The 19,336-nt window shown below is 41.7% G+C and overlaps 1 protein-coding gene across 2 annotated transcripts in view; it reads left to right on the forward strand.

Moving 5' to 3' along the window:
- The window catches only part of DNER (delta/notch like EGF repeat containing), a 390,866-nt gene that overhangs the window by 247,380 nt on the left and 124,150 nt on the right, over positions 1-19,336 (forward strand). For both annotated transcript variants that reach the window (XM_086337448.1, XM_086337457.1), the window contains exon 7: positions 11,631-11,744. In XM_086337448.1, the coding sequence (XP_086193574.1) occupies positions 11,631-11,744 (114 nt within the window). The remainder of the gene's footprint in view (positions 1-11,630; positions 11,745-19,336) is intronic.

Here is a 19,336-nt window from a genome sequence, read left to right on the forward strand (position 1 = left end):
ATTACTTTGCCAACAAAGGTCCATCTAGTCAAGACAATGGATTTTCCAGTAGTCATGTATGGATGTGAGAGTTGGACTATAATAAAGCTGAGTGCTGAAGAATCGATGCTTTTGAACTGTGGTGGTGTTGGAGAAGACTCTTAAGAGTCCCTTGGACTGCAAGGAGATCCAACTAGTCCATCCTAAAGGAGATCAGTCCTGAATGTTCATTGAAGGACTGATGTTGAAGATGGGGCTCCAATATTTTGGCCACCTGATGCGAAGAACTAACTCATTTGAAAAGACCCTGATGCTGGGAAAGATTGAAGGCAGGAGGAGAAGGGGATGACAGAGGATGAGATGGTTGGATGGTATCACCTACTCAATGGACATGAGTTTGAATAAACTCCAGGAGTTGGTGATGGACAGGGATCCCTGGTGTGCTGTGGTCCATGGGGTCACAAAGAGTCGGACACGACTGAGCGACTGAACTGAATTAAACTGAAACAAGGGTAAGAGGAAGCGCATGAGAAGGATGGGAGTTTGTGTTCTCCTCTTTGTCTCCTTGAGGCTGTACCCATCCCTCCTTGCCCCTTTTTGCTTGTCTATTTGGAGTTGCCTCATTCTGGCCAGACCAGAGCCCCTGTTCCCAGGGAGAAGGGTGGGAAGTCTTAGGATTTCCTCCCAAATATAGCAAATGAGAACAAGAAGGTCTCTGGAAACAGTGCAGTGACGGGTATGGTAATTGAGCCTAGGGGCTCTCCCACTCATGAAAAGGAAAAACATGTGTCAACATGCAGCCAGTAAAGTCTTTTTGATGTCATATAATATTTGACTTTCACTTTCTGATCTTTTTTTCTTTGTAATCTGCATCAGATATGTACCTCTTAATGAATAATATTAATATTTGATATTTAAAAATCTGCTACTAGTTTTCCAGATCAGTGGTTCTCAAACTTTAGCACCAGCCCCACTTCAGAGTCACCTGCAGGGCTTCTTAAAACTCATATTGCTGGGTGCCATCCCCTGAGTCTTCTGTGGGTCTAGGGTACTGCTGGAGAATTTGCATTTGTGGTAATTAAGTCCCGAGCTGCTGCTGCTGCTGTTGGTCTGGGGACTTGGGGGACCACTGCTCTCCACTGCCTGTTAAAAACTGAGAGAACGAACAGTATTGGCATAATGCTTACCACTGTCAAAACCCTACAGTATTCAGGGACTTCCCTGGTGGTCCAGTGGTCAAGACTGTGCTTCCAGTGCAAGGGGCATGGATTCCATCCCTGGTTGAGGAACTAGGATCCCACATACTGCACAGTGTGGCCAAACTAAAAATCCTGTTATTCATTCGTTCAAAAATGTTGAGCTGCCCACACTGTGCCAGGCTGGGTGCGCTGGATAGAAATGTCTCGTGCCGTTTGGGGTTGATCTCATTCATCACAACTGTCTTGGGAGCCAGGTGTGGTTGTTATTCCTATTTCACCCAGGAGGGGAATGAAGGTCAAAGCCAGCCCACTGATGTGTTCGCTCAGCCGATCACTGCGTCACCACCCTGACCTCTGACTCTCCAAACCGTTGTCCTTCCACTGTGCCTCTTGCCTCTGTGCTTATTAGATGTGGTTACTTCTTTTTTTTCTAACCTTGAGGTTAATGTTTCCAGTTCTGCTGAATGTCTGCTTTCTTTCGTGCTTTTCTATCACAGATTCCCATTTAAATTATATTTTATTGATTGTCTTTTGCACATGGGCCTCCTAGATCTTCCTTTCTTTGCCTTTGGTTTTATGAGCATGTTTGCATTTGCTCAGATGTGTTTGTTTTTCCCTGCCAGCAGATCTTACTAGTTTTTTTTCTGTTAAATAATTTCTGCCTTCCGACTTTGATATCAGAGACCTCTGAGATTGAATGTCTTGATGGCACACAGATTCCTGCTATTTATTGCTTGCTAATATTAGACACTTCATCTCTGTAGCGGCAGCTGAGGCCCTGCCTGGCAGCTCTGATCCCCCCAGGGCGAGAGCTGAGGCTGGTGGGCTCTGTTGGTGGCATCAGGCTTTTAGTACAAATCCAGTTGTTTCATCTCACTGCAGAGGCCAGGCTATTAAAAGACCAGGAATGTTAAAAATAGCTCTTGCCACAATTCCCACCTTGGAAGCTTTCAGGAGAGCTCTGCAAAGAAACAATTAGATTCTACCTCACAGAGTCAAAGCAACCGCAGAAGAGTCTTTATTTCAGTAGAGAAATCATAACGATGGTACCAAAAAACCACTGTTGCAAAGAAGGAGAATGTTTAGAAAAATAACTAGTCAGTTGCCTGTTTTTTTTTTTGTTTTTAATTGTCTGACTCATTTAGCGAGCTTTGTTTACACTTCATGCAATTTGCCATTGAACTCTGGAAGGTTTTCCTGCATTTGAAGAGTACAGCCAGTACATAGTGATTTGGGGCTACTGCAGGGTATATTTTTTTTAATGTTGCTGTCAATCAAACAACACCAGGAGGATGTGGTTATCTTCAAACCATTCTGATGTTCACAGAGAAACATAGCTATTTTTATCTTTATATACACTGATAAATTTTAATTATATTTATATAACTACAACATAGCATAAAATTAAATACTCACAGGCTTTGTTGTTCAGTCGCCAGGTCGTATCCAACTCTTTCTGACCCCATGGACTGCAGCACACCAGGCTTCCCTGTCCCTCACCATCTCCTGGAGTTTGCCCAAGTTCATGTCCATTGAATCGGTGATGCCATCCAGCCATCTCATCCTCTGTCACCATCTTCTTCTGTCTTCAATCTTCCCCAGCATCAGGGTCTTTTCCAATGAGTCAGGTGTTTACATCAGGTGGCCAAAGCATTGGAGCTTCAGCTTCGGCATCAGTCCTTCCAATGAGTATTCAAGGTTGATTTATTTTAGGATTGACTGGTTTGATCTCCTTCCTGTCCAAGGGACTCTCAAGAGTCTTCTCTAGCACCACAGTTCAAAAGCATCAATTCTTTGGTGCTCTGCCTTCATGATCCACATTCAATTCTCGTATCCGTACATGACTACTGGAAGGATCATAGCCTTGACTATATGGATGTTTGTTGGCAAAATGATGTCTTTGCTTTTTAACACACTTTCTAAGTTTGTCATAGCTTTCCTGTCCCCAGGCTGCATTAGACGAGATATAATCTGGTAACACACCCATTGAATGAATGAATCAGTTCAGTGCATTTCCTTACAGGTGTCAGGTCATCTTCTCCATCTGGCAGGCTTCACTCACTAGCACGTGTGCTGCCTTTCATCTGACACCATTTCTAATGGTTGGACTGCTTTAAAAGCACTAAGCCTCAGTCTGGAGCTTTCTCAATCATCCTGTATGTCCTTGAAAGTCATCCTTATTATATGTGTATCCTGAAGCACAACTTTAACACTTATATCTTTTTTGTTATACAAAAATATTCTCCAAAGAGGCAATAGAACCCCTGTGATTCCCTAAGAGATCAGCATTTCCAATAGCACCTGTTTTTAAAGCAATTATTTTACTTACAAACTGACAATCACAATTATAAAGTCTTCAATACCTTAAAGTTTTTATAGTCAAATAATTTATTTTAAAATGGTCTCTAACTTGCTCAATGAAATGAAAGTTACTCAGTTGTGTCCGACTCTTTGTGACCCCATGGACTATACAGTCCATGGAATTCTCCAGGCCAGAATACTGGAGTGGGTAGCTTTTCCATTCTCCAGGGGGATTGTCCCAACCCAGGGATCGAACCCCAGGTCTCCCACATTGCAGGTGAATTCTTTACCAGCTGAGCCACAAGGGAAACCCCTTTAACTTGCTAGGAGTTATAAATATTCCTATGGATTCAGATTTGTAAAAATGTTCTAAAGGTGTTGTTTCCCTGTTTTGTAGAGGGTCAGTGTCTACATATGAGCAGATGAGAGGCACTGGAATAAAACCAAGGGTTTTTAGTCTGATAAGCTAAGGTCTCATTGACCTAAATTGGGCTTTCTCAATTCTGACATTAGGGTTGTTTGGGGGCTGGACAATTCTTTGTTGCAGGGAACTGTTGTGTGTATTGTAGGGTGTTTAGCAGCATTTCCTGGCTTCTACCTAATAGATGCTGGAGCATCCCCGGGGTGGGACAATAAGCAGTACCTCTGGACGCTGTCAAATATTCCCCGGGGGAGAGTCAGCTGGTAGAGAATCACAGACCTAAGGGATTAAACTTGAATAGGGGCTTGGGCAGGAAAAAGGAGTTCTGTTTCAGGTCTGCTGATGCCTTATTTCAGGGAACTGTTGAAAGTGCTGAATGCTAGTTGGAGAAGCGAGACTAATGTCCAAAAGAGAGTCAGCCTAGTTCCACCCACTTCAGTCTGTCTGGGGCAGGGGAGTCCTATGTATTCCCAGATGGGAAATCAGACTATTGCAAAGCACAAGGTGATTTTTGATAGCACATTTTTGAGGTTAAATTTTTGTTTTAATAGCTATGCGTTCATTTTCATGGGTGTTGGGGAAAAGAATAAATACCACATGATGCCTATGGTGTTCTGGGTATGATTGCTTAGGGAGAAGCCAAATCTAACTTGAAAGGTATATAGCTGTCATTAGGGTCAAGTGAAAGTGAAAGTCTCTCAATCGTGTCTGACTCTGCAACCCCATGGACTATACAGTCCATGGAATTCTCCGGGCCAGAATACTGGAGTGGGTAGCCTTTCTCTTCTCCAGGAAATCTTCCCAACCCAGGGATCAAACCCAGATCTCCCACACTGTAAGCAAATTCTTTACCAGCTGAGCCACCAGGGAGGCGTTAGGGCAAAAACTTTAAGCAAATGCGTTCATTTGTGCCAGGAACTGTTTAAGTGCTAAGGATTCAGCTATTAACAAGACAAAGTCCTGATTCTCAGGGAGTTTATGGTCTCAAGAGGGAACCAAAAAGGAATATCACTTCAGGTAATGATAAATCTGTTGTAATGGAGCATGCAGGAACCCTGGCAGGACCACAGGTGGCTTCAAAGATGAAGCCTTCATCCCGTGGCATCTCCTTTTAGATGGGGAGGTAGTCGGTAGATGTGTTTTGTCAAGTACTGCATGCAGGCTAAGTTGCTTCAGTTGTATGCCCTCTTCCAGGGGATTTTCCCAACACAGGGATAGAACCCCTGTTTCTTACATGTCCTGCATTGGCAGCTGGGTTCTTTAGAGTTAAGTACTAAGGTAAAGAATAAGGAGCTTCCCTGGTGGCTCAGACAGTAAAGAATCTGCCTGCAATGCAGTAGACTTGGGTTGAATTCCTGGATCAGGAAGATTCCCTGGAGAAGGAAATGGCAACCCACTACAGTATTTTTACCTGGAGAATTCCATGGACAGAGGAGCCTGGCAGGCTACAGTCCAGGGGGTTGCAGAGAGTTGGAAATGACTGAGCGATTCACACTTTCACTTTCAAGAGACAGAAGGTCTGAGCAGGTGATTTCCGAGTGGAGATCTGACTAGTGGGAGAGAACAACCACAGAAGGGTGCAGGGTCAGAGGGAACAAAGAGATGGTGGGCTGTGGTTTCTGATGTCTTAGATGGGCTCTTACACACATGGAAGGCTATGTGAAATAATTTTTTGTGGTTTTTTTTTTTTCCTTGCAAGAATTAAACATAAACCGTAGTGATTCTCAAGCCCCATCAAGCATCTCCATGTGCATTGCCTTAACCTTGTCTTTCAACTTCAAATGCATAAAAATTCAATTACTCAGCTATACATTTTAATTGGAATCCTAGGTCTGACAGATGCTCTCATGCACCACACTTTCTCCAGGGTGACACATTCTTTGCACGCCCGCATGCTCAGATCAGCCTAAGCCAGACACCCAGTGGCAGTCGCAGGGCTCAGGTCTCTGTCATGACAACTTCCTCTGTTTATTTGCTTCCATCTCATTCTGGGTTAGGAGACTCATCCTACTGAGGGAAGAGCTTTATTATCTCTAGCAGATTCCAGTTCTTCACCTGGATGAGTTAGATTTGATGCTTAGACAACCAAGGTTGTTTCCAGGAAAGAGATTTTCGGCTGTCTTACAAGACCTGGGCATCCAGGGCAATTCTTTCCTATCAGTGATGAACACACAGGGGCCATCCTTTTCCTTACTGTCTCCAACTACAGTTAGCTCTGGGCTGGACCCTCCAAATGGGTCCTGATTTCTCAGCAGATTGCACAACCCTTGGGTTCAAGAGAAATCTCGACCTAATTGTTCTGATTTTGTTTGGAACCCCCACAAAGATTGTTGCCAACTTCCCTTTCTGTTTAGTTGGATTTTGCATTTTTTTAGCTTCTCTAAAACATTTTTTCATCTCCCTAACTGGTTCTAGAGGTGACTTACATGTTATTCTGTTAGGTCCCCTTTGCCTTTATGTATTTCAGTTTTAACCTCTCCTCTCTTATATCCTGATTTTATAGGTGAAATTCCACTGTGTGTTCACCTCTTCCCCTTCCCTCCCTGCCAAAGCTAGTTGCTAATTTTCTTCTCATTGGTTTCTCTGTTACACAGCGGTTTAACATTAGCACCATCCATCTCTTTCTAGAATAGGGTTGTAACTGATTGTCTTGAATCCTGTCTCCCTCTCATATCCTTGTATGGTCCTGCGGCCACAGCCCCAGAACAATGCTGAAGTCTGAAAAGGAGCTGGGCCAGTTTGACCCAGGGGGGCTGCAGCACTTTGGTCAATGGGGAGAATTAGAGGATCGAGGTGGGGCGGGGCACAGAGGCCAGGGCATGATGTGGTTTTGAGCCATGGGGTAAAGTGTTGGGGTTTTATTCCAAGCTTTTGGGAAGCCACCCTGAACATTCTATTGGTAGGACTCCAATACTTTGGCCACCTGATGCGAAGAGCTGACTCACTAGAAAAGACCCTGATGCTGGGAAAGATTGAGGGCAGGGGGAGAAGGAGACGACAGAGGATGAGATGGTTTGATGGCATCATCGACTCAATAGACATAAATTTGATACAAACACGAGTGTGTGTGTGTGTGTGTGTGTGTGCGCGCGCGCTAGAACAGATCCTCCCTGACATATACCAATGGCCACTACTTACTACCGCTTCCATGCACTGTGTTGACTCCATCACTGGCTTGGCAATCTACTAACAAGGTCCTCTGGGTGCCTGTCACTGCTTCGGTAAGATAAAGAAACATTATTCATGGTTGGCATAATTACTTCATTCCCCCAGAAAGAGACTGGCTTTCAGCAGGATGGAAGGAAGAACCCAGGCAAAGCTTTAATGATCTAATCATCTTTTTTCATTTGAAGTCCTACCAATCATTTATTAAGTTTTGACTCCATGGTTATGACATAAATTAGAAAAAACAAAAGACACGGAAAGGGAGATTTGTGAGCCTTAGGTATCCAGCTGAGAGTATCACAAGTAGCTCAAGGTCAGTGGTTTGCTGACAACTGCAGGTAAACCTACTCTCTGTTGTTGTTCAGTCACTAAGTTGTGTCCAACTCTGCAACCGTATGGACTGCAGCACAGTAGGCTCCTCTGTCCTTCACTATGTTCTGGAGTTTGTCCAAATTCATGTTCATTGAGTCAGTGATGCTATCTAACCATCTTGTCCTCTGTCGTCCCCTTCTGTTCCTGCCTTCAATCTTTCCCAGCATTGTGGTCTTTTCCAATGAGTTGGCTTCTCACATCAAGTGACCAAAATGCTGGAGCTTCAGCTTCAGAATTAGTCCTTCCAATGAATATTCAGGGTCGATTTCCTTTCAGATTTTTTAAAGCATTTTATTTATTAATTTTTTTAACACCCCAAACATTTTGTTTTGGGGTATAACTTATTAACAGTGTTTTGGTAGTTTCAGGTGGACGGCAAAGGGACTCAGCCATTTCCTTTAGGGTTGGCTGGTTTGAGCTCCTTGCTGTCCAAGAGACTCTCAAGAGTTTTCTCCAGCACCACAATTCTAAAGCATCAATTCTTCCGCTCTCGACCTTCTTTATGGTCCAACTGGTGGCTCAGACAGTAAAGCATCGGCCTGCAATGTGGGAGACCTGAGTTCAATCCCTGGGTTGGGAAGATCCCCTGGAGAAGGAAATGGCAACTCACTCCAGTCCTCTTGCCTAGAAAATTCCATGGATTGAGGAGCCTGGTAGGCTACAGTCCATGGGGTCACAGAGTTGGACATGACTGAGCGACTTTACTTTCTTTTCTTTCTCACATCCATACATGACTACTGGAAAGACCATAGCCTTGACTACTCAGACCTTTGTCAGCAAAGTGATATCTCTGTGTTTTACTCTGCTGTCTAGGTTTGTCATAGCTCTCCTTCCAAGGAGCAAGTGTCTTTTAATTTTATGGCTGCAGTCACTATCTGCAGTGGTTTTGGAGCCCAAGAAAATAAAGTCTGTCACTGTTTCCATTTTTCCCCATCTATTTGCCATGAGGTGATGGGACCGGATGTCAACCTCTGCTCTCTGAGGATCTAAGAAATGACTTGCTTTTTTTAAAGAGCCCCTTGAGTCAGCTTCAGGGTCTTCATGGTTCCTTGCCCCCCACCTCTTCTCTCCCAGAGCTGGCTGCAGTTGGTCAGTGAGACCAGTGCAGTCAAGGTGGTGCTCCTGGAACTTTGAACTCTCCACTGGCTTGAGGCCAGTAGTAATACCTGGCCCCAAGTAGACAAGCATCAGCTGACCAACTGGCCACCTGCAGCTAAGGATGCTGGTAATCCCATAATCCCATGACCCCAGCCCTGCCTCCCTGCCGCTCTCATCCCCAACCACACAGTCCTCCACTGCTGTTTCTCATCTCCAATTATACTGAACTCAGACATGCCAGTATGTATATGCTCTGTAGTCTAGCTAGTTACACAGGGTCTTTTTCTTTATAGTTCCATGTTTCCCATATTTTAAATATCTTTAGTATAATCCTTTTAAAGCGCTGGAACAGAAAGCAATGATACAGTGACTGATCTTTGACCAGTGCTCCTCACTGGAGGGGACAGTTGGCATTTGAGTGATAAAACTGTTATTCTGGAACCATCTCAGGCAGTGCAGAGCTTCAGCATCTCTACCACAGAATGCCAGTGTGACCCCCAGATCATTACAGACAGTCCCTGAACACATCACAAATGTGGTTTATTCTCTTAGACTGAAATCTTATTAAACCTGCCTGCAATATTGGAGCAATTAACAGTACCGAATATTAACTTTGCTTATAGGTTTAACTTAATATTAGATCAGTTAGATAAGAACAAATTAAAAGCATGGGAAGATACGTGTGTTATCAGACAATGTGGTTCTTAAAAAGAAATTGTTGCTATTAATATAGTTTAGAGTATTTAATTAAATTTTTAAGTGGGACCAGATATTCATTACGGAAGGCGTTAAAAGTGATCTTTGTGAAAATCACTTTTAGTTAGGGATGTATAATGAAGTCTTTATAGGTGAAATAAAATTTTCTTTAAGATACCCATAGGGATGATATGGAAATATGAGGAGACTAGATGAAGTTAAATGGACAGAATGTTAATCTGAATTTAGACCTATTATTTGAAAATGTATTAACATAAATTTGTTAGAGTAAGATATTCTCTTCTGAATTCTAGAATGGCTTTTTGTCCTGGTGTCTAGATTTTTAGTTTACATAATTATCTTATTTTTCCCATACCCATGAATTAGCTAGACTATTACCTAGACTCTTCAGTTATCAATGTGGACCATGTTTAAAGTCTTTATTGAACTTGTTCCAATGTTGCTCCTGTTTTTCTGGTTCTTTTTTTTGGCCAAGAGGCATGTAAGATCTTAGCTTTCCAACCAGGGATCACACCTGAAACTCCTGCATTAGAAGACGAAGTCTTCACCACTGGACCACCAAGGACGTCCTCCCCAGACTGTTTTAAAAAACACATAAAGAAGAGTGGAATTGCAAACAAGGGCCTCCACGTTCACCTGTAATTTAGACTAGCTTGGCAGATCATTGAAGCTCAGGCATATCATCTCTCTCCTAACCTCACTGATTTATTTTTGCACATCTCAAATATGGTGCTAATGACACTCCTTCAAAACTAATAATTCAGAAAGACAAGTTTTTATGTACTTCATGGACATCCTGGAAAGATCAAAATGTTGCAGTATGATTATAATTTAGTAGGAACTATCTGTGCATAAATCTTTCTGATAGGAATCTCTCCAAAGTATTAATAATTATGCCACTCAAATAACATGACTGAGGGTAACCTTTTTCTTTTTCTATTTTAAATCTTGCATTTTCCAAAATTTCTTTCATAATAATTTTCTACTTTAAGCTAAAAAACGTTAATTGCATGTTATTTCTTAAACTTGCCTTTCGGGAGGGCAAATTAACAAATTTCAAAGTTAACAAAATATTTGGACTTTATTTAAGGCTTCTTGGCTGCATGGGTATTCCAGTAGATTCAGGTCCTTATTTTCTCATCACACATATGTGGTTATGTTATTATCTGACAAACTCACCATTGCTTTACAGGAAAAATTTACTGAGTTGGGTTTGTGCTTCAAATTAGAATTAAGATGAATATATAAATGTGATTCATATTATGTGTCTCAACCTCCTTAGGTTTAAAATGAAGGGCTAGGGGGTGAATTGAACACTGAGGGTCTTCTAACAGTAATATATTACAAATTAAAAATTTTTAAATATCTACCTAGCAATTTTCCTAATGGTGTTTTTAAAAATAGGTAGTGAGATGACCATGGGAAAGTGACTGTCATCTCAAGCAAAGAGGGGGTGGGAAGGAGAGGGTGGGATGTATGGAGAAAGTAGCATGGAAACATCCACACTACCATATGTGAAATAGAAGCCCAGGGGAATTTGCTGTGTGACTCCAGGAGCTCACACCAGGGCTCTGTAACAACTTAGAGGGGTGGGATGGGGAGGGAGGTGGGAGGGAGGTTCAAGAGGGAGGGGACATATGTATACCTATGGCTGATTCATGTTGATGTATGGCAGAAACCAATACAACATTGTAAAGCAATTATCCTGCAATTAAAAATTTAAAAATAAAAGTTTTAAAAAGTCATAAAAAAAGACATTATAGAGCCTGTTTTCCTTAGGTCAGAAGAAAGGGACAGGGGTATTCAGTCTCAGCTTCTAAAGGTTCTAATATTTCAAAATAAAATGCAGAGCTAACGGTGAAAAAAAAATCTCTCTGACTTTTGAACTATGATTCTGAGAGGTGGCGGCATAGAGAATGGACATTTGGACACGAGGGGGATGGGAAGGGTGGGATGAATTGGGAGATTAGGATTGACGTACATACACCACTATGTGTAAAATAGTGAAATAGAGGAAACCTGCTGTATAGCACAGGGAGCTCAGCTCAGGGATGACCTAGATGGGTGGGATGGGAGAGGTGGGAGGGAGGTCCAAGAGGGAGGGATATATGTATATTATATATATATATATATATATATATATATATATGGCTGATTCACATTGTTGTACAGCAGAAACTAATACAACAATGGAAAGCAAATATTCTTAAATAAAAAATAAACTACTCTGTTTCTTGCTACAAAACCAAAGTGCCTGGGAGACTAGTGTAAGGTTGCTGCCTCAGTTGGATAGGTACCAGTTAACTCCCTCAACTTGTGGGATGGCTCGTGGTTTGGGGGACAAAGTATTTTATACATGTCTGTCTTGTTTTCTTCAGGTTATACTGGAGAGCTCTGCCAGTCCAAGATTGACTACTGTATCCTAGATCCATGTAGAAATGGAGCAACATGCACTTCTAATCTCAGTGGATTCACCTGCCAGTGTCTAGAAGGTCAGTATCGGTATCATTACAGGAATAACTTTCATTTTCCATTTTAAACCCTAGATTAATTTGACGACCTTTGTACTTCAATTTTCTGAAAAACTCTACTCAAGAGAACTTCCTACTTTGTCCCATTTATAAAACAAGATATAAGATGGGTCCTTTTTTTTTAAGCTCTGTGCTAAAATAGCTTGGAAATTATGTCTGAATATTAGACATAATCTCAAAATTTCTGCAGTTTTCATTTACACATTGAAAATGAACAACTTACAATAAAATGGAATTTCTGTATAATGATAAATTTCACTTGATAAGATTTCTTTTAAATTATGTGTTAGGTTTTTGATACCAATTTACATTAAAATTTTTTCACCATATATTTCACCTGTTTTTGTCTTTAAATCCACTTTATGACATCTTGGACACATATAGTCTCCTGGAAGGTCACATATTTAAGGCACTTTTTATTAAAAAATAAACAGTCATACTGTTTCAATTTCACCTGAAGAAGCAGACAGATAGTCCTAGTTATGGAGCTGGTGTTAAGGAACAATTTTGCACTTGGAGGAAGTTTTGTTTCCATTTCTGCTTGTATGGAAGGAATTACTTTAAACCTTTAATATGATAAGAATAACATGATATTAAAGGTGTTTTTCCCCTTAAAACCAGCATGTAAGCTCCTTATGCACAGAAGGGGCACTGACAATTACATAGTCAATTGACACCCTTTGCAGAGATTACATGTTGAATCCTCGTAAATAAGGAAACATCTCTGTACTCATTAACCTGAATTACCTCCTGGCTTAGAGGCTGGACTGGGACAGTGGTACGGATGGATGTTGATAAAAGCCCACTGACTCCCAGGTAACCCCAGGGCTCAGGGTTGCCAGGAGCTGCATCATGATCGACGCTGTCTTGTACACTTTATGCTTTCATATTCTGAAGCCCAAACAGCAACTCAGGAAGTGGATTCTTTGTCCTGGCTTCTGCTCCCCTGGGCAGGGACAGGAGCGGGTGGCTGGGGTCCTCCTGGTTATCTCCCAGCTGTGCGTGCTTATGCTAGACATGGTTACCATGACAATGGAGTTACATGTGCTGGATGGTCTCCACTCTTCACTTGAGTGCCTTAAGCAAATGGGAAAACTGGAGAGGAGGATGACTGAGTCAGCACCACTGGTCACTCATGTACAGAGCGCTGGGCAGTTTCTCAAAGCTTTGCCACACCCCAGGTTAGTGTGTTGCCACCTAACCCTGGTTGTAGGCTGGGCTTAGAGTCAAGGGAAGTTTTCAGGGTCAAAGGCTGATTGACTGCTGGCCAGTCACTAGTTTTCCTCCCCCACCTGATCAATTCTTCTTTTTCTTTCTTAAGTGACTGTGGGCCATGAGAGCCCTGCTTCCCTCATAGGGCCATCCTGGGATTGAATGGGATTTTGCAGAAAGATATTTGAAAACTCCACAGTGCTTTGTTGTCATAGTTTTGCTGCCAGAAGGTTCAGATCAGACCCTGGAGGCTCTGAGAGGTGGTGATTTGCACAAGGTCACACTGATAGTATAGAGAAGGAAATGGCAACCCACTCCAGTACTCTTGCCTGGAAAATCCCATGGAGGAGCCTGGTAGGCTACATCCATGGGGTCACAGAGTCAGACACGACTGAGCGACTTCACTTCACTTCACACTGATAGTAGAGCCAGACCCTTGAGCTGCAGCCTGGGAATTCTGTGTTCACTTGTGCTCCGTTTCTCTAGTTGATAAAGATTTGTTGAGCAAGTCCTACATACCAGGCGCTGGACTGGGTGCTGGGCTGTAGGGTCAGCAAAGCTGAGATGGCCCCTCCCGCGACGTGGACACAAATAAGTCCCTAATTACAAGCCAGAATGTGTGCCTTTAAGACACACGACGAGGATCTGCTTAGCCTTGGGGACCCAGAAGAGATGCCCGCATGTGGAGACTGAGTGAGGAGGAGGAGCGCAAAGTTGAGGGCATCCCCAGGAGCAAAAGGAAAAGGGAAGAAAGTGGGTGACGAGAGCTGAGTCCTCAGGGCTTTAGGACTTTGTGGGCATGAGTAGGGCATGTCTTGTTCAACCCAGAGGGGAGAGAGCAGAGGCTTAGCTCTGAAGCCTCTCTGCCTCTTGCTAACCAGTTCTGTGCCTGAGCAAGTGAGAGTTCATACTGCTCTGTGTCTCAGAGAAAATTGTAAAATTGATACAGCGATAACCCTCACTTCTTAGGGTCCATGAGGATGAACTGAGAAGATGCTTAGACAAGGTGCTTATTACCACAGGGTGCCTGGCCAAGTGCTCAAGAAGTATTAGGCATCGTATCATGACTGTTTTCCTAATAGTGATTACTATTAGATGGCTGAAAAATGTAAACAGGAATTGGTAATTTTCCTTTTGTACTAGTATGGAGTGTGGGTTGGAGAGAGACACGTGTGGAAATAGAAGAGTTGTGGAAGTTTGGGAAATCCATGTTGCCTGTTGAGAAGGGAAGGTGGAATCTTAAAAGGAGAGATGCTGGTGATTTGGGAGAACTTTGGAGGGAAAACAGAAAGGTCTGGGGATGGATGGGTATGGAGGTGGAGGGGGAGTGGTGGGGAAGTTTGTGGCTTCTGTTCCTGTTGGTCGTGCCATTCATGGAGGAAAAAAAAAAAAAAAAAAACATGGGAGGGAAGGGTTCTATTTTGGACGTGTTGAGTGTGAGAGATGGCAGCTGGGCAGGTGCTGTGAGTCTGGGAGTAAGAGGGATCATCTGACCATGTCTCTACTCAGAGACCTTGGTCTATAGACTGTAATTTCAACGTGGGTGTTGATAGGCTTGTCTAGGGACCTTTTCCTTTATCCATTAGCCCATCAATTTCTCCACTCTGTCTTGATAAAGTCTAGAGAAGAAATGAATTGAAATGATTCAGATGAATTTCCCAGCAAGGTTTTGTACGAAGACTTTCATCCACCGGTTTACCTTCACTAAAGACTGACCAGGGAAAGGGGCTTCAGTTATAAATCAGAAGGATTCATTGCCGTGTTTTGAAGCTTCTCAGCAACTGGCACTTTAAAAGCAGCCCCTCCCATGGACCTGTTCCATGGTGGTTGTTGTAGGAATTATTTATAGAGCACTTTGCGCTTAAAAAACAGCCTGTGTCTGCAAGAGTTTTCTATCAGTCACGCTGTGAGAACAAGTTTGAAAGAGTTTCAAGTCTACACAATGTTCTGAAGTTTGGAGCCAGCACTTGACCTTTGACTGCCAGCTTTTTCTCTCCCCAGTGATTAACATTTTGGCATGTTAGCTTTGTATACATGCATTTATGTATCTAGTTTGTTGTTTTTGTAAAGTAATTTGAAAGTAAATTATAGGCATCATCACACTTTATCCCCAAATAAATGAGTTTGTGTTTTCTGAGAATAAGAACATTCTCCTTGATAGTTACGATACCGTGCCAAAGAAGATTTAGTAATTATTTTCTAGTATTATTTGCTATCTGCCCTGTTTTCACATGCTTCTTTGGATATATGTGTCGGTTCCGTCTGCCTTGCTTTCCTGTGATATTCTTTGTGGGTGGGAAGTGTGTTTTATTCATCGTTCTTTCACCAACTCCCAGTATCCTATCACAGAGCTTTTCGTTCCGTATTTTATGCTAGTAGGAAGCTAATAAATATTTGTTAGATAAATTGATTATAAAAGTCAGCAAGGTACTTCTACATCCTAACTATTAAATTGGGAAATTGGGATTGAGATATATATATACTGTTAGGTATAAAGTGGATAACTGATAAGAACATCCTGTATAGCACAGGGAAAGAAAGAAGGTACAATCTGTTTGTAGGACATATATTAAATTAATCTTAAAAATGCATTCCAGTGTACATTAGATAGAAATACTGTTTGATTTCACTTATGCAAAGTACCTAGAATTGTCAAATTCAGAGAGTCAGAATGTATTTTGGTAGATGCAGGGGCAGGCAGGGAATTTCAGAGTTTCAGTTTAGGAAGGTAAACCATTTGGGAGATGGATGAGGATGAAAGTTGTACAGTAAGGTGAATGTACCTAGTGCCACTGAGCTGTACAGTTCGTTGTTCAGTCCCTGAGTTGTGTCCAGCTCTTTGCAACCCCCTAGACTGCGTATGCCAGACTTCCTTGTCCTTCACTATGTCCTGGAGTTTGCTCAAACGCGTGTCCATTGATGGCTGATGACATCCAGCCATCTCATTCTCTGTCACCCCTTTCTCCTCCTTCCCTCAATCTTTCCCGGCATCAGAGTCCTGTCCAATGAGTTGGTTCTTCTCATCAGGTGACCAAAGTACTAGAGCTTCAGCTTCAGCATCAGTCCTTCCAATGAATATTCAGGGTTGATTTCCTTTAGGATTGACTGGTTTAATCTCCTTGCAGTCCAAGGCACTCTCACAAGTCTTCTCCAGCATCACAGTTCAAAAGCATCAATTCTTCAGCCCTCAGCCTTCTTTATGGTACAGCTCTCATATCCATATATGACTACTGGGAAAACCATATCTTCAACTCTATAGACCTTTGTTAGCAAAGTAATGTCTCTGATGCTGTCTAGGTTTGTCATAGCTTCTCTTCCTAGTGAAAGGTTGTTGTTGAATCACGTGAAGACATTGGGATTCTTGGCCCCCGGAGGAGAAGAATTCAATCCAGGGCCAGAGACGAGGCTTGATCGCTCAGAGCTTTTGTGTAATAAAGTTTTATTAAAGTATAAAGGAGAGAGAGAAAGCTTCTGACATAGGCATCAGAAGGGGGCAGAAAGAGTACCCGCTTGCTAGTGTTAACAATGAAGTTATATACTCTCCAATGAATCCAAAGAATGTCTGGAGATTGTAAAGACCTCATCAGACCTACTCCCATAATTTACATTTTAAGATAACAGAAGGTTTAATCCAAAGACTATCCTTAGGCAAGATACATTATTGTTATATAATCCTAAAGAATGTGGAGAAAGAAAAAAAGTTTGTCCTTTCTTCCTCCTTGAGAATTCCAGACCCCTCTCTCCCTGGGGACCCCTAGACTCCCTATCAACCTGCCTAGGAAATGACTCTCTCACTAGGAATAAGCGTCTTTTAATTTCATGCCTGAAGTCACCATCCACAGTGATTTTGGAGCCCCAAGAAAATGAAGTATGTCCCTGTTTCCATTTTTCCTCCGTTTGTCATGAAGTAATGGGATCAGACCCCATGATCTTAGTTTTTTGATTGTTGAGTTTTAAGCCAGCTTTTTCACTCTCCTCTTTCACCTTCATTAAGAGGCTCTTTAGTTCCTCTTTGCTTTCTGCCATTAGAGTGGTATCATCGGTGTATCTGAAGTTGTTAATTCTGCCGGCAGTCTGGATTCCAGCTTGTGATTTATTCAGCCGGGCATTTCACACGATGTATTTTGCATATAGGTCATGCATGTAGGGTGACAGTATACAGCTGTGACATACTCTTTTTCCAATTTTGAACCAGTCCATTGTTCCGTGTTTGGTTCTAACTGTACAATTAAATATGGTTAAAATAGCATGCTTTGTATTACGTGACTTTTACCACAATAAAAAAAAGCATTAAAAAAGTCAACATTTAGCTATCACTCGCTACATTTAATAACTTAGTTGAGCCTCACAATAGTCCTATGAAGGAAATACTATCGATATTTTCATTGAACAGATGAGAAGCTGAAACACAGGAGGATGAATAACTTGCCTGAGGTCACACAGCTGGAAATTTAAACCCAGGCAACTTGGTACTAGCATTCTTAACCCTTGGCCTATGCCATCTCTGAATATATTCTTTAAAGTGAATTTTATTTTGTTTATTTAAAAATGTGGTCTTTATTTTAAAATATGGTCTTTAAAATAAATAAAATATGGTTTATTTAATTTTTTTATTTTTTTTTAAATTTTATTTTATTTTTAAACTTTACAATATTGTATTAGTTTTGCCAAATATCGAAATGAATCCGCCACAGGTATACACGTATTCCCCATCCTGAACCCTCCTCCCTCCTCCCTCCCCATACCCTCCCTCTGGTTCGTCCCAGTGCACCAGCCCCAAGCATCCAGTATCATGCATCAAACCTGGACTGGCAACTCGTTTCATACATGATATTATACATGTTTCAATGCCATTCTCCCAAATCTCCCCACCCTCTCCCTCTCCCACAGAGTCCAAAAGACTGATCTATACATCAGTGTCTCTTTTGCTGTCTCGTACACAGGGTTATTATTACCATCTTTCTAAATTCCATATATATGCGTTAGTATACTATATTGGTGTTTTTATTTCTGGCTTACTTCACTCTGTATAATAGGTTTCAGTTTCATCCGTCTCATTAGAACTGATTCAAATGTATTCTTTTTAATGGCTGAGTAATACTCCATTGTGTATATGTATCACAGCTTTCTTATCCATTCATCTGCTGATGGGCATCTAAGGTTGCTTCCATGTCCTGGCTATTATAAACAGTGCTGTGATGAACATTGGGGTACACGTGTCTCTTTCCCTTCTGGTTTCCTCAGTGTGTATGCCCAGCAGTGGGATTGCTGGGTCATATGGCAGTTCTATTTCCAGTTTTTTAAGGAATCTCCACACTGTTCTCCATAGTGGCTGTACTAGTTTGCATTCCCACCAACAGTGTAAGAGAGTTCCCTTTTCTCCACACCCTCTCCAGCATTTATTGCTTGTAGACTTATGGATCGCAGCCATTCTGACTGGCGTGAAAGGGTACCTCATAGTGGTTTTGATTTGCATTTCTCTGATAATGAGTGATGTAGAGCATCTTTTCATGTGTTTGTTAGCCATCTGTATGTCTTCTTTGGAGAAATGTCTATTTAGTTCTTTGGCCCATTTTTTGATTGGGTCATTTATTTTTCTGGATTTGAGCTGTAGGATTTGCTTGTATATTTTTGAGATTAGTTGTTTGTCAGTTGCTTCATTTGCTATTATTTTCTCCCATTCTGAAGGCTGCCTTTTCACTTTGCTAATAGTTTCCTTTGTTGTGCAGAAGCTTTTAAGTTTAATTAGGTCCCATTTGTTTATTTTTGCTTTTATTTCCAATATTCAGGCTCTATTACAAAGCCACAGTTATCAAGACAGTATGGTACTGGCACAAAGACAGAAATATTGATCAATGGAACAAAATAGAAAGCCCAGAGATAAATCCAGGCACCTATGGACACCTTATCTTTGACAAAGGAGGCAAGAATATACAATGGATTAAAGACAATCTCTTTAACAAGTGGTGCTGGGAAAACTGGTCAACTACTTGTAAAAGAATGAAACTAGAACACTTTATAACACCATACACAAAAATAAACTCAAAATGGGTTAAAGATCTCAACGTAAGACCAGAAACTATAAAACTCCTAGAGGAGAACATAGGCAAAACACTCTCCGACATACATCACAGCAGGATCCTCTATGACCCACCTCCCAGAATATTGGAAAATATGGTTTATTTTAAAATATGGTCTTTATTTGACCAAGTCACGAGTCAAATAAATTCAAAGTTTGTTGGGTTTTCAAACTTCTAAAATTCTCTGCTAAAAATTCTTAAACATGGAAAAAACTAGAATTTCCCCCCCTCCTTTTTTTGGTTAAGTACAGTGAAATCCTT

The sequence above is a fragment of the Bos grunniens genome, chromosome 2 (assembly GCF_055505025.1).
Source record: "Bos grunniens cultivar Pamir isolate PY7600 chromosome 2, Bosgru_T2T1.0, whole genome shotgun sequence".
NCBI classification, from domain to species: Eukaryota; Metazoa; Chordata; class Mammalia; order Artiodactyla; family Bovidae; genus Bos; species Bos grunniens.